Source organism: Astyanax mexicanus, chromosome 13 (genome assembly GCF_023375975.1).
Source record: "Astyanax mexicanus isolate ESR-SI-001 chromosome 13, AstMex3_surface, whole genome shotgun sequence".
Lineage (NCBI taxonomy): Eukaryota > Metazoa > Chordata > Actinopteri > Characiformes > Acestrorhamphidae > Astyanax > Astyanax mexicanus.
The window spans coordinates 26,181,926-26,195,180 of NC_064420.1; the positions used below are offsets into that span (position 1 = coordinate 26,181,926).

General features: G+C 38.9%; 1 protein-coding gene across 2 annotated transcripts in view; it reads right to left on the reverse strand.

Annotated features, from left to right (window-relative positions):
* The window catches only part of camta2 (calmodulin binding transcription activator 2), a 36,123-nt gene that overhangs the window by 8,087 nt on the left and 14,781 nt on the right, over positions 1–13,255 (reverse strand). For both annotated transcript variants that reach the window (XM_022677503.2, XM_022677504.2), the window contains exons 12-19: positions 7,535–7,713; positions 4,832–5,013; positions 4,574–4,652; positions 4,194–4,464; positions 3,011–3,306; positions 2,732–2,898; positions 1,807–2,023; positions 541–612 (exon numbers count right to left, since the gene is read on the reverse strand). In XM_022677503.2, the coding sequence (XP_022533224.1) occupies positions 541–612; positions 1,807–2,023; positions 2,732–2,898; positions 3,011–3,306; positions 4,194–4,464; positions 4,574–4,652; positions 4,832–5,013; positions 7,535–7,713 (1,463 nt within the window). The remainder of the gene's footprint in view (positions 1–540; positions 613–1,806; positions 2,024–2,731; positions 2,899–3,010; positions 3,307–4,193; positions 4,465–4,573; positions 4,653–4,831; positions 5,014–7,534; positions 7,714–13,255) is intronic.

A 13,255-nucleotide genomic window follows, 5' to 3' on the forward strand; every position in this document is an offset into this window, starting at 1 on the left:
GTATGCACGGAAATGGGTATAGTGTAACAATGGAAATGGGTATAGTGTAAACAGTATAGTGTAACCATGGAAATGGGTGTAGTGTAATAACGGAAATGGGTATAATTTAATAACAGAAATGGGTAAAGTGTAACAATATAAATTAAGGTAATGTAACAATGGAAATGGGTATAGTGTAGCAATGAAAATGTGTGTAGTTTAACAACGGGAATGGGTATAATTTAACAAAGGAAATGAATATAGTTTAACAATGGAAATGGTTATATTATAACTGTAGATATGGGTGTAATGCTATTAAGCAGTTGACTGTAGTATATTTACAGAAACAGGTATAGTGTTATTATAGAAGGGGTGTAGTGTAACCAATGGGAACAGCCAGTAAAAATTACACACATAATTATAAAATATATTTTTACATTCATATTAAATTAAACACACACACATACCAACATGCATTAAACACACGGTGCACTCACAAAATAAATGAGGACCTTAATGACTTTGGGTTTGTAAAGTGCATAAGTGAGTGTGTGGATATACCTGTTTGTACTTCCTGTAGCATCTCTGTATAACTGCAGCTGCCATGTCCTGCTGCTCTTTCAGTCTCCGCCCCTGTAAAACACATCCACCAGATCAACCAGCAGCCTCTACATTTACTCATTCAGTCAGCAGCAAATATAATGTAGTAACAGAAAAAAATATACTTTATTTATCCTTTAAGCTCACACCCCTTCGCCTATAAAATTATATAAATCTCCACACATGATTTCACATCCCCATGCTTTCTAACACAAATCATTAGCATATAAGATCAAGTAACATGGGATTGCTGATTAGCTAAAGGGAATGGAGCTATGATCAATTAGGTCATTGCTCAAGCTTAAGTAAGGTTTCATTCCCTTTTATGGATATAATCATATGCTTAGTTACTCAGACCTAAATAAACTCTTTAGTATGTGTCTGTGTGTGTGTGTACCACGTGTTCCTCAATAAGAGGAAGTTCCCCTTTACACAGTCCCGGACAGTTCAAGAATAACTACTTGTTCTAGACACACACATACACACATACACACGCAAACACACACACACACACAATTTTAAACCTTGCTGCTAAAATCTATAGAGAAAGAAAAGATCATTCAAAAATACCAAAGCTTGGTTGTATGTACTGTATGTAATTTGATTAATGGTAAGGGGAGATAAAACAGTGTCCTGTTTTTTGCCGTCACATTACAACAAGTTTCATACCCCCTCCTGTTCCTGCAGTGCATTCTTTTCTGTCAGAATGACTGTGTGGATCATAAGATAATATACAGCTCAACTTCTGAAATATAATCAAAAGGAAGATGGATGATCACCATCAAACCAAGCTGAACTGCTTGAATTTTTGCACCAGGAGTGACATAAGGTTATCCAAAAGCAGCATGTAAGACTGGTGGAGAACATGCCAAGATGCATGAAAACTGTGATTTAAAATCAGGATTATTCCACCAAATATTGATTTCTGAACTCTTAAAACTTTTTGAATATGAACTTGTTTTCTTTGCATTATTTGAAGTCTGAAATCTCTGCATATTTTTTGTTATTTCATCCATTTCACCTTTTCTGCAAATAAATGCTCTAAATGGCAATAATTTTATTTGGAATTTGGGAGAAATGTTGTCCGTAGTTTATAGCATAAAACAACAATGTTAATTTCACTTAAGCATATACCTATAAATAGCAAAATCAGAGAAACTGATTCAGAAACTAAAGTGGTCTCTTAATTTTTTTTACAGAGCTGTATATATGTTTTATTATATGTACCTTGTATCTCCTGAAGGCATTTTGGATGATGCGTGCTGCCTCATATAGTTCTCTCTGTTCGCTGTCCGTCAGCGTTAGCAGAGCAAAGTCCCTCTCCATCCTGCCATTGGCTGAAGCATTTAGAAACTCCGCCCACGCTGCACTACTTGGAGGGCGAAGCCTCTGCAGGGCCAGAGAACTGAGGGGTGAAGGTGGCTGTGGGGTTGGACACATACACCTAAAAAAAGAAAGCACACACAAATGAGATATTATGATACAGTAAAAAACTAAATCCTAAACCACACTACACTATTATTACGGTCTTTAAGAAATTTAAGAAAAATTGCATATTTACATCATTTATATGGCCATTTAGTAAATGTTTATTTTATGATAAAAATGGTCATTTTTGATCAATGATAAAAACATAAAAATTCTGGGGACTCTGGGGCAAAAAATGTGATCAGGACATTGCTGGTATTTATATTATATGTTTTATGCAAGGATTATGGTGTTTGATGAGCAATCTTAGAAATTTGGGTTGAATGATAATGTTTGGTAAATATTGGTAATGCTTAATAGAAATAGTGGTGTTTGAGGATAAATGCTGGTACTGTTTAATAGAAACATGGTGTTTGGGGTTAAATGATGGTATCTGGTAAATATTGGTATGGTTTAGTGAAAACAATGGTGATTTGAAATTATGGTATATTAGGCTACTTAATACTGGTGTTTGTAAATACTCTTATTATTTAACAGAAATGAAGGTGTTTGGCGTTAAATTATTTTTGATAAAAACTGGTATTGTTTAACAGACTGAATGTGTTTAATGTTAAATATTGGTATTATTTAAAGAAAATAAAAGTGTTTGGGTTTGAATGATGGTGTTTGGTAAACACTGATGGTGAAGAATGGCTGTGTTCTTTGGGTGCTGTTTGTTGTTTACCTGTCTACAGTATCGAGATAAGGTGCTAGCCAGGGCATGGTGTCATGAATTGCAGGGTTATCCCGCCTTTCTCTCAGCGGTGACTCCGCCTCCCTGGGAAATTCTTCTTGTTTAATTCGCTCTGGCGTTGCCTCAATTATCTGCTCTGCCAATGTTGCCATGTCAACCTACAGCACACAAACAAACAAACATTAAAAAATATATATATTTTTGGTAAGTGTCTCTTACGTCATTTACAACACTCTTATCCTTAAATATGTGTTTGTGTTTGAATCACACCTGTAATACTTCTGCAGGCAGGTAGTCCTCGTTCTCTGCATTCTCGCTGTAGTTGAGCAGCTCGGCCTCGAAGGGCGAGTGTGTGTAGTCCGGTTGCGTGTGTTGGGGGGAGTGACCTGACCCTGTCCCGCCCACCGCTTCCCAGGAGACTGGGGAGGAGCTAGAGGAGGTGTCCATGGGGTCAGGAGGGCTGGACAGAGGGGAAGTGGGTGGGACTGAACCGCTGGAGTAGGCGGAGCTCGGTGAGGGAGAGGGTGGGTCACTGGGGGAAGGAATGCTACTGGACGAACTTAAACCTGAGAAAACACAAAATAAACAGGTTTTAAAATGTCAGAACGTGAAAGAAAGTTACATTTCTTAGCAAATGAGCTAATGTAGATAAAAAAAATCTGATTCCCGTATTTTTCGCACTATAAGGCGCAGTGACACTAATAACTAGAACTAGCAGTAGGAACAGGGGTGTCGCCATGTTTTCCTTTTAAATTTAGAAGGTCTCACCACTGGGTGTAAACCTGTAAACCTAAGCTAAATAAACAAAACTGTCCTTCTTAAGAAAAACATTTCAGATGAGTGAAACAAGCGATATATGTTAATCTACATAGATTTCTCTCCTAAAAATTGTTTATTTGGGTGAGTAAAGAGCTTCTGTTTATTTACAGTAAGCTTGGATTTCCATTTAAGCTGGAGTATTAGCATTAGCTGCTAACCGGTAGCGGCCAATGCCACCCGACAGCGCTACACTAAGGAACAGGCTACAGACCAATTATACTCATCTCTGGATGGCAAAAGAGGTAGTGCTACACGTGGTTAGCGGCTAATGCTAATAATGCTGGAGAACTAAACTGAAATCTTTTAGAATGCTGTACTTCTGCAGAGTGGCTTTACTGCTCCTTACAACCTGACTGATAAAATTCATACAAAAGGTGCACCGGATTAAAGTGCGCAAAATACAAGTTGACAGTTATCTGATCAATGCATTTAAAGGAAAATGGAAAAACTCTCTCTCACAAGAATAAGAAAATAGATGATGAAGATTATTTCTTAAACTGATTTTAGGCAAACAGTCTGAGCTTGAATAATCACATAACCGCAGTATGCTGATTATAAACACTGACTGCATGTTAAGGCGCTTATTGTAAGCTTATACCCCTCTAATTATCACTGTACTAACTGCATGGCTCACCTGTATCCGGGCTGGTGGAGAGTGGAGACAGTGGAAGCTGAGGTGGTGGCGACGTGTCCAGGCTAAGTGTGTGCGTGTGAGTGTGTGAGAGCTCTTGTGCCTGTGCAAACGTGTGCAACTCCTCGATGCAGCGTGCAAGCCGCGTGTGCCCACGTGAACGGGCCACGGCCAGCGGGAGGCGCCCCAGAGAGTCGGGAATACCCAGAGCCACACTGTTCCAGCGGTACAGCAACACCGCCGCTGGCTGATGACCTAATGCACACGCCCACATCTAGATACAAACACACACACAACATACGTAGACACAGTTAAAACAGATAAAAGGAGTAAAAATGACAATTATGCACGTGTGTGTGTTTGTGTGTGTGTGTGCTACTAACCAGTGGTGTACAAGAGAAGTGATCAACGTTGAGCGGATCCACCTCCTGCTCCAGGTCCAAACTATCAGCACTAACCGTCCTACACAAAAAAGCCTGGAGTTTATCAATGTACTTCTTTTAAATACTTTACCTACAGCAACTCCACACCTGATATATCCTAACAGTGTGACCTTTCACCTAAATATAATTTGCAAGAGATCAATTTGATTTAAAAGAAAAGACAAAATGACAGATTTCAGGTGTGTCTGGGTGTGTTACCTCCATTGGATGAGAGTCTGTATGAGCTGTGTGTAACCCTGGGCAGCTGCCAGGTGCAGTAGGGTCATCCCTCTGTGTCGGACGGAGTGTGTGAGTCTCTCTCCTCCACTGCCCCTCCAACGACCCCCCATCATCATTCGCTCACACACAGTCACGATCCGCCGCTCGAACCACGGGCCAGACTGACAGAGAGGGTTAGAGAGAGAGAGTGAGGTACCTAAATGAACAAAACTGTAATTCTGAAAAATTACAAGAAAGATTTCACTCCTAATAACTGTTAATTTGGGTAAGTAAAGTAAACTTAGATTTCCAGTATTTTAGCGCAGTTAGCATCAGCGCTAGTTAAATGATTTTAAGACACTTAAAGGATTTTAAGGATTTTAAACCTTATAGTGCGAAAAATCCGGTACAAATATAATCGCAATAGTGGTGGTAAGAAGAATAAAAGTAGTAATAATGAAGATAATAAAAATCTTAATAAAAATGCACTTTGAATCTTTGTTTAAAAAGTAAACAACAATAGAAATAAAAAAGCAAATTTAATAATGCAATAAATGAACATATCAAATCAAATGGCCCCCCCTCTTCCTCCTCCACCCCCTCTCCTCTTTCTTTCCCTCTGTCACATTCTCTTCTTTCACTCTCTCCATCAGTGACTAAAGTAACTTTTCCACTGAGAGCCACCTGATAGGAAACATTACATCCATACCACACACACACACACTCACACTTACACACACAGACACACTCACACTCACACACTCAGCCAGTGTCACCCCGACCCTTCTCACACACTTCTCCCCTCCCTCAGATTTTTCCCTCTCTCTCTCCCTCTCTCACTCGTGCCCCCTCCGCTGCTCTGACGCAAGAACAGCGGCTAAAAAAAAAGCCCGTAAGCAGTCAGACGATACTGAGAAAGACCTGTGGGACTGTGTGCGTGTGAGTGTGCATGTGTGTGTGTTACTGCTGGGTCATAGAATGTCTTTACTGGTTATAATACTGTGTAAAGTTCTTTTTAGGACTGTCCTGATCCCCATTTTGAAGACAACGAATAGATTCTGGTGTACCAATGCTGTTACAACTAATTAAATGTAATTAAACTTAAATTAAACAGACTTTCATCACATCCATTGCTATTCAATAACTAAGCTAAATTCAGTAATATCAGAGTTGATTTAAGGTAATAAGAGGAAGGAGTACATTACTGGAACCACCTGCGGTTCTACAGAGGACAACTACAGAAAGTTCTGTAGCATTTCCTCACAAAAGGATGAGACTGTCCTTCACAGCAGCCATGGTTACAAAAAAACTTTCAAGATTTTGCGTTTTAGAGCACATTGGAGCACATTTAGAGCGCAAAAAAATCCTCACAAATTGGAAATAGAGGGAAAACACCATCAATCAGTGGAAAAACTCACTTATAGAACATAGCAGAATTGGAAAAAAAAAATCAGCTTCCATTAAAAACAGAACTCAAGAACACTAAACAACTTTTAACATCAGTGATGTCATCAGCTCTCACAGACAGAACATCCACACACAACTAACAAAACCCTAAATGTCCCTATACACATGCACACTTTTTCTGGTCTATTTCTTTTTCTATCTATTTATATCCACAGAGAAAACAAATGCTTATTTATTTCTCTATTATTTTTCATTGCTGTTCTGCTTTCTTTGTTGCTGTTTCTAATATTTGTCTTTTTGGCTATATATTTTTTCTTTTTTTTTCTCTCTCCTATTTTATTGTTCTCCCTTTGTTTTTTTTGTTTTTTTATGTCAAATTTTTATACCATTTTCTCCCCAGTTTACAAAGGCCAATTACCCAACCCAATAGTCCATTAGGACTCCTCCTATCACTAGTAATGACCCAACACCAGGAGGGTGAAGACTAGCACATGCTTCCTCCGATACATGTGACGTCAGCCACCGCCTCTTTTCGAACTGCTGCTGATTCAGCTTTTCCTGAGCAGCATCACAGAGCACTCGGAGGAAAGCGCAGCGACTCGGTTCTGATACATCAGCTCACAGACGCCTTGTGTTGATCGACATCACCCTTTGGAGTGATAAGGGGAAAGAGCACCATCTACTCACTCGGAGAAAGCAAGGCCAATTGTGCTTTCTCAAGACTTCGGCAGCTGATGGCAAGCTACATAGCCTGGATACAAACCAGTTATCTCCTGACCATAGTGGATTTAAGTTTCTTATTTCACTCACAATGGCCAATGAAACTATAACTCTGTATAAACACTAATAAAGCCGAATTAGTCCTTTGAAGGACTAAGAGGGGGGGGAGATTTTATGTTTTACGGTGAGCAACATATGTGTTTTCATATTCCCACAGATGTGTTATCTGTGTGGTAGAGTGAATGTGTGTGTGTGTGTTCATTTGTGTGTATATGAGGCAAAGCACTATTAATATACACAGTGCAGTGATGTCAGTCCCTTAGCAACTGTTTCCAAGCTCTCTCCGGTACTTCTATTAAAGCTAATCACAGACTCTGACTGTGTCAGGACTGTGTGATAGTCAGCTGATCTGCATTCCGATACATCAACGTGTGCTTCAGATCAGTTAAACACCCATAATCCATCCTGAAGGCCAAAACAAAGCCTTCTTTTACTAATGATCAGCTAATCGGTCAAGGATTAGTGCTGTAAAACTTATACATTTCCTCCAGAGTCTAATAACACACTTGTGCATACCTGGTTTTCAGGTGTGAGGCGTGGAGGGGATGCAGGTAAACTCTGCTGCCGTGACAGACGCTGTTGTTGGTGATTGTTCTGCTGCTGATGATGATGTTGATGATTGTTGTTGGCCATCTCTACCATTCTCCTCTCCATCTGCTCCAACCTCTCCAGGATGGACATCCGAAACTGATTATCTGCACACACACAAACACATAAAAATGAATTATGAGTATCTATACAATCAGTTTTCACAATCAGCAACATTACTTATCAGTGTCCTGAATCATTTACCAATACATTTCTCAACTCACCAGATTCTAAGTCCTTACTTTACTCATCTTACACTCTGACAGTAAGTACAGATTTGTACTTAAAAGAGTACAAAGCTTGTCGCTGGGGCTGTACCTTATATTGAGGTACAAAAAAGTACCTTTCAATGAAAGTCCTTTTTTGTACCCATGGTTTTTGTGCCAGTAAAGATTATAAAGATTATAAATATTATCATCAACTAAATATGGCTCAAAAACTTTATGATCGAAAATGATCTGGCTTTCAAATAAAAAAATGTGCAATTTAAATATATATAGTTTATTAGTACAGTGATGCAGAATACAGAATACTGTACTTCAGAGGGAACAAATCTGACCCTGTAAAGACCAATATTGTACCTTTGAGAGTACAATTATGAAGAGTGTACCTTTGAGTACATATCATACCTCTGTTTTTTAGAGTGTAGTCTTGAATCCTTTCTCAGCTCATCAGAGTCCTGAATCATTTCTTATCATTGTCCTGAATCAATACCTATCAGCACCCTGAATCATTTATTACTTATCCTCACTCTGAATCAACATCCTGAATCATTACTTAATATAATCGCTAATCACTTATCACACTTATCAACATCCTGAATCACTACTCATCTGCACCCTGAATCATTATAATCAGCACCCTAAATCAGCACGTATCAGTATCCTGAATCATTACTCATCTGCACCCTGAATCCTTATTATCAGCACCCTAAATCAGCACGTATCATTATCTTGAATTATTACTCATCAGCACCCTGACTCATTATAATCCGCACCCTAAATCAGCACGTATCAGCATCCTGAATCATTACTTATCAGCACCCTGAATCAAATCAGCATTTTGAATCAGGATGAATCAACATTCTAAATTATTACTTACTGACATTCAGAATCTTTACTCATCAACATCCTAAATAATTACTCACCTGAGCCCTGAATCATTACCCCTCAGTGTTCTGAATCACTATTCATCATTGTCCCGAATCAGTAATCATCAGTGTCTTCAAGCACTACTTACTAACTTAGCATTACTTATGAGCACCCTGAATCATTACTATCAGCACCCTGAATCAACACGAACCAACATCCTGAATAATTTTTCATCTACACCCTAAATCAACACTTATCAACATCTTGAATCATTAATCATCTGCACCCTGAATAATTATTATCAGCACTCTGAATCAACACGAATCAACATCCCGAATCATTACTTATCAGCACTCTGAATAATTATTATCAGCACTCTGAATCAACACGAATCAACATCCTGAATCATTACTTATCAACATCTTGAATCATTACTCATCTGCATCCTTAATAATTATCTTAAATCATTAGCCTTCTCAACAGCCTCCTAAATCATTTCTCAATTAGTACTAAATTAGTACTAACTAGTGTCCTGAATCATTATGTATTAGCACACTGATTTATAAGTAAACTTGAATCTTAAATCATTGCTCAACTTATAATCAAACTATAATAAAGTATGAATAATCACTAAACTCATCAGTGTCCTGAATCATTACTCATCAGTACCTTGAATCATTTTTGCATCTTAAATCATTACTCAGCAGCATCCTGCATTACTCAAACACTCAACACATCAGAGTCTTGAATCATTACTAATTTGTGTCCTGAAGCATCATCAGCACACTAATCGATAAATCAAAAATTAAACACATCACAGTCCTGAAGCATTACTCAACTCATCAAACTCAAAGTCATGAATAATGACAAAATCAAAAGTGTCCAAAAGTGAATCGTTCTTTAGTAGTCCTAGCATGACTGATGGTTTTATGTCTGAGTGTTAAATATGTATGAGACTAAATGTGCACTTACCTCTATGGGTCTGTGTGTTTCTATCTTTCTGTGTGTGTATGTGGGTGCGTGTGTGTGTGTGTGTGCGTGTGTGCTTGTTTAATAGATTTACAGCCTCGGCTACAGTAGGTGCTGACAGATGACTTAAACTTTTACTGGTGCCACACAACTGCTCCTCAAAAAAGAATGCACACACACACACACACACACCAATGACAAGCAAGGACATGGCATTCACCAACCAGAGAGCCCTAAAGAGAATAATTACACTTGTGTGTGTGTGTGTTTCTGACTGATGGAGTGTATCATGTCTCTCTAATCCCCCGTATGGAAAGTATTCACTCTGATCTCGCCTCAGCCATCCCATCAATGCTCACCACCAGCAGGCTTGTGTGTGTGTGTGTGTGTGGGTGTGTCAGGACAAGTAGGAGATCCCTGATGCAATATGATCTAGAGGTCCAGGAACACTCACACACACACACATACACAATTGTGACGCCATTAAAAGACACAAGAGACTTTGTATAGATGCAGCTATATTCATTTCAAATCGTTATATTAATATCTAAGATCTAATGGCCTTTAATGTGGCACTCATAATGACAGTGATAGTGATCAGTGGAAATACACTTTATATTGAACAGTGAGTTGGACGTGCGCACATAATGACATTAGAAGACATAAGGGATATGTGTATTTGTATAACAACAATAAAACCGGCATGTTTTTGTATTTATCCATTTCTGATAAACTAGTGATCTAACCAGCATTATTACAAAACAATAAAAGTGTATTTAAATTCACTTTCTGTTGCATGCCCACTCTCTCTCTCTCTCTCTCTCCCTCTTTCTCTCTCATTCTCTCCTACACACACACACACCCACACACACACAAACATGGCCTACCTACAGCATCTTCAGTGCTTCCCTCCATCACAGCTGAATCCCTCAGCAGCTTCCTCACACACACACTCTTAGAAAATCACAGCAACATTGATCTCTTTCTCTATCTCTCTCTCTCTCTCTGGGGTCTATCTGAGCAGATCAGTCACTGCTGTGTGGGGTGGTCAGTGTGTTAGTGTGAGCACAGGACACATTGGGAGTAAGAGGAGGACAGAGCGAGAGAACGCGCGTGAGAGAGAAAGAGAGATATAGAGAGAAAGAGAGAGGGAGAGATAGAGAGGAGGGAAGAGTCAGCTCAGTAAACACATAAACATGTCTGCTTATATCACACACTGTTAATACAGGGCAGAGACATTAGTACAGGTACACACACACACACACACACACATTCACACACACCGGTAGGAAACAGAAGCATGAAAAAGAAAGAGAGAGGAAGAGAGAGTGAGACAAAGCAAGCAACAAAGAGAGAGAGACAGCAGAAGCTGCCTAGACCGCCCAGAAGAGAGACATGCAGAATATTCCAAATTCAGAAGAAAGAAAAAAGAGAAAATCCACTCTCGAACACTTGTCCGCTCTCACACAGGGAAAGTCCCAAATGAAACTACTGACCGGCTCCAGCACCCGTGCATGTGAGTGTGTGTGTGTTCACCACATTCCTGTGCCCAGACAGCCACTAACACAGCCTGCCAGAGATGAAAGACTGACAGAGAGGGAGAGAGAGAAAGTGAGAGAGAGGGAGAGAGCGAGAGAGGGAGGGAGAGAGAGATCTTTCTGCGCTGCCTTCGTTTTAATGGCAGCCTGACGTTTTACCCTTCTGTGCCCCAAACCCCCCCCACAGTCGCACACTCAAACACACACACACTCATACAAACATACACACACTCATACACACAATCTCATGGGTTTAAATAGGTTTAGCCCTGAGACAGAAATAGACTCAGGCTGGACTCCATATTCCCACACACACAAACATACACACACACAAACACACAAACATCCACACAAAGTAACAAGCCGTACTCAACATAACAAGATAACTAGGTAACATGTAATCAACATATTACATTAACCAGGTAACAGGGCAATCTGAGTAACACATTATTAGGGTAATACCCTAACTGGGTAACATGACATTTGGTGTTGCAGAATGATAGGCTAACTGTGCTATCAGATAAACAGAAATAAACAGAATGATGCGCCAAATCTGCTCATAGATATTGAGCGTTACAGATTGTTTGGCTAACTGTGCTATCAGATGAACAGCATTACAGAATGATGGGTCAACAGTGTCATGTCAACCATTCTGCATTATGTAAGGATGTGCTAACTGTGCTATCAGATAAACAGGGTTAAGAATTGATGGACCAACTGTGCTTTTAGATATTCAGTGATACAGAATGACAAGCTAACCATTCTAACAGATAAACAGGGATACAGTATGATGTGCCAACAGTGATTTTTACTGACTTCACCCTCAGCTCAAATTCAAAAAATGCTAAAAAAAAAAAAAAAAAAAAATGGAAGGGGTAGTTTGGGTGGGGAACTGGGTGATGTATGGGTTTAGGGGTGGGGCAGCAGGCGCAGCAGCAGTGTGCCTCTGATAGTGGTGAGACACAGATGGTTGGACGTTACCAGGAGGGCCATATTATTGATTTACTGATTTGCATATTAAGATTGTATGCCACCAAAGCACACGGACACATTATCCTCACCTATAGCATAGTTAACCCTGTGATGGCGCTGCTCGTGTTTAGCATAAACCCTAATTCAGCAAACTATCCATCAAGCGATCTACTGCTTCATTTTCCTTCACACAGTCAACACAACACACAGCGCACACACATCTGATGACAGACACATATCCTCTTTCTATGTTAGTTTAAAATACACAGCTAAACTTTATTTAGTTTATTTCCTTCCCTAAAGCTACCAGTTAAACTCAGTAACTTAGTAAATTAAAATATTCTAATTTAAAAACCATCACAGCTGCCGTAAGATAAACAAAAAGTTCTGTTATTTACTTTGCATAATACTTTATTCATATGCAGATCAAACAAAGATCAGCCACAACATTAAAACCAGCTCCATATATACATTACACTGGTCAGCCATACTATTAAAGGATCTACTACTTTACTATTATATCCTATAAAAACAGCCTTGCAGCTGGTTTTAATATTATCCTAAAAAAATTACCGTATTTTTCACACTATAAGGCACACTTAAAATCCTTTAATTTTCCCAAAAAATGTCAGTGCGCCTTTTAATTCGGTGCACCTTATGTATGATTTTTACAAGTCAGGTTGTAAAGAGCAGTAAAGCCACTCTACTGAGGTGCAGCTTTATACAGGAGTCTCAGTTTAGTTCTCCAAAGACACATTTTTTTCCTCAAAAGCAAACCCGCTATCTTAAAATAATGACTTAGTATTTCAAAATATTGAGATAGTATCTCAAAATATTGAGACAGAATCTCAAAATAATGACTTGCTATCTTAAAATTATGACTTATTATCTCAAAATATTGAGATATTGAGATAAGTTTACTTAATAATAATAAAAAATGTGCTGGATTATTAAATTTTTTAGGTGGTGGGAATGGGCTTCTATACCTTATAATCCAGTGCGCCTTAAGTATTAAAATAGACCAGAAAATATATGTTCATTAATATATGTTCATATTACGGTGTGCCTTATAGTGTGAA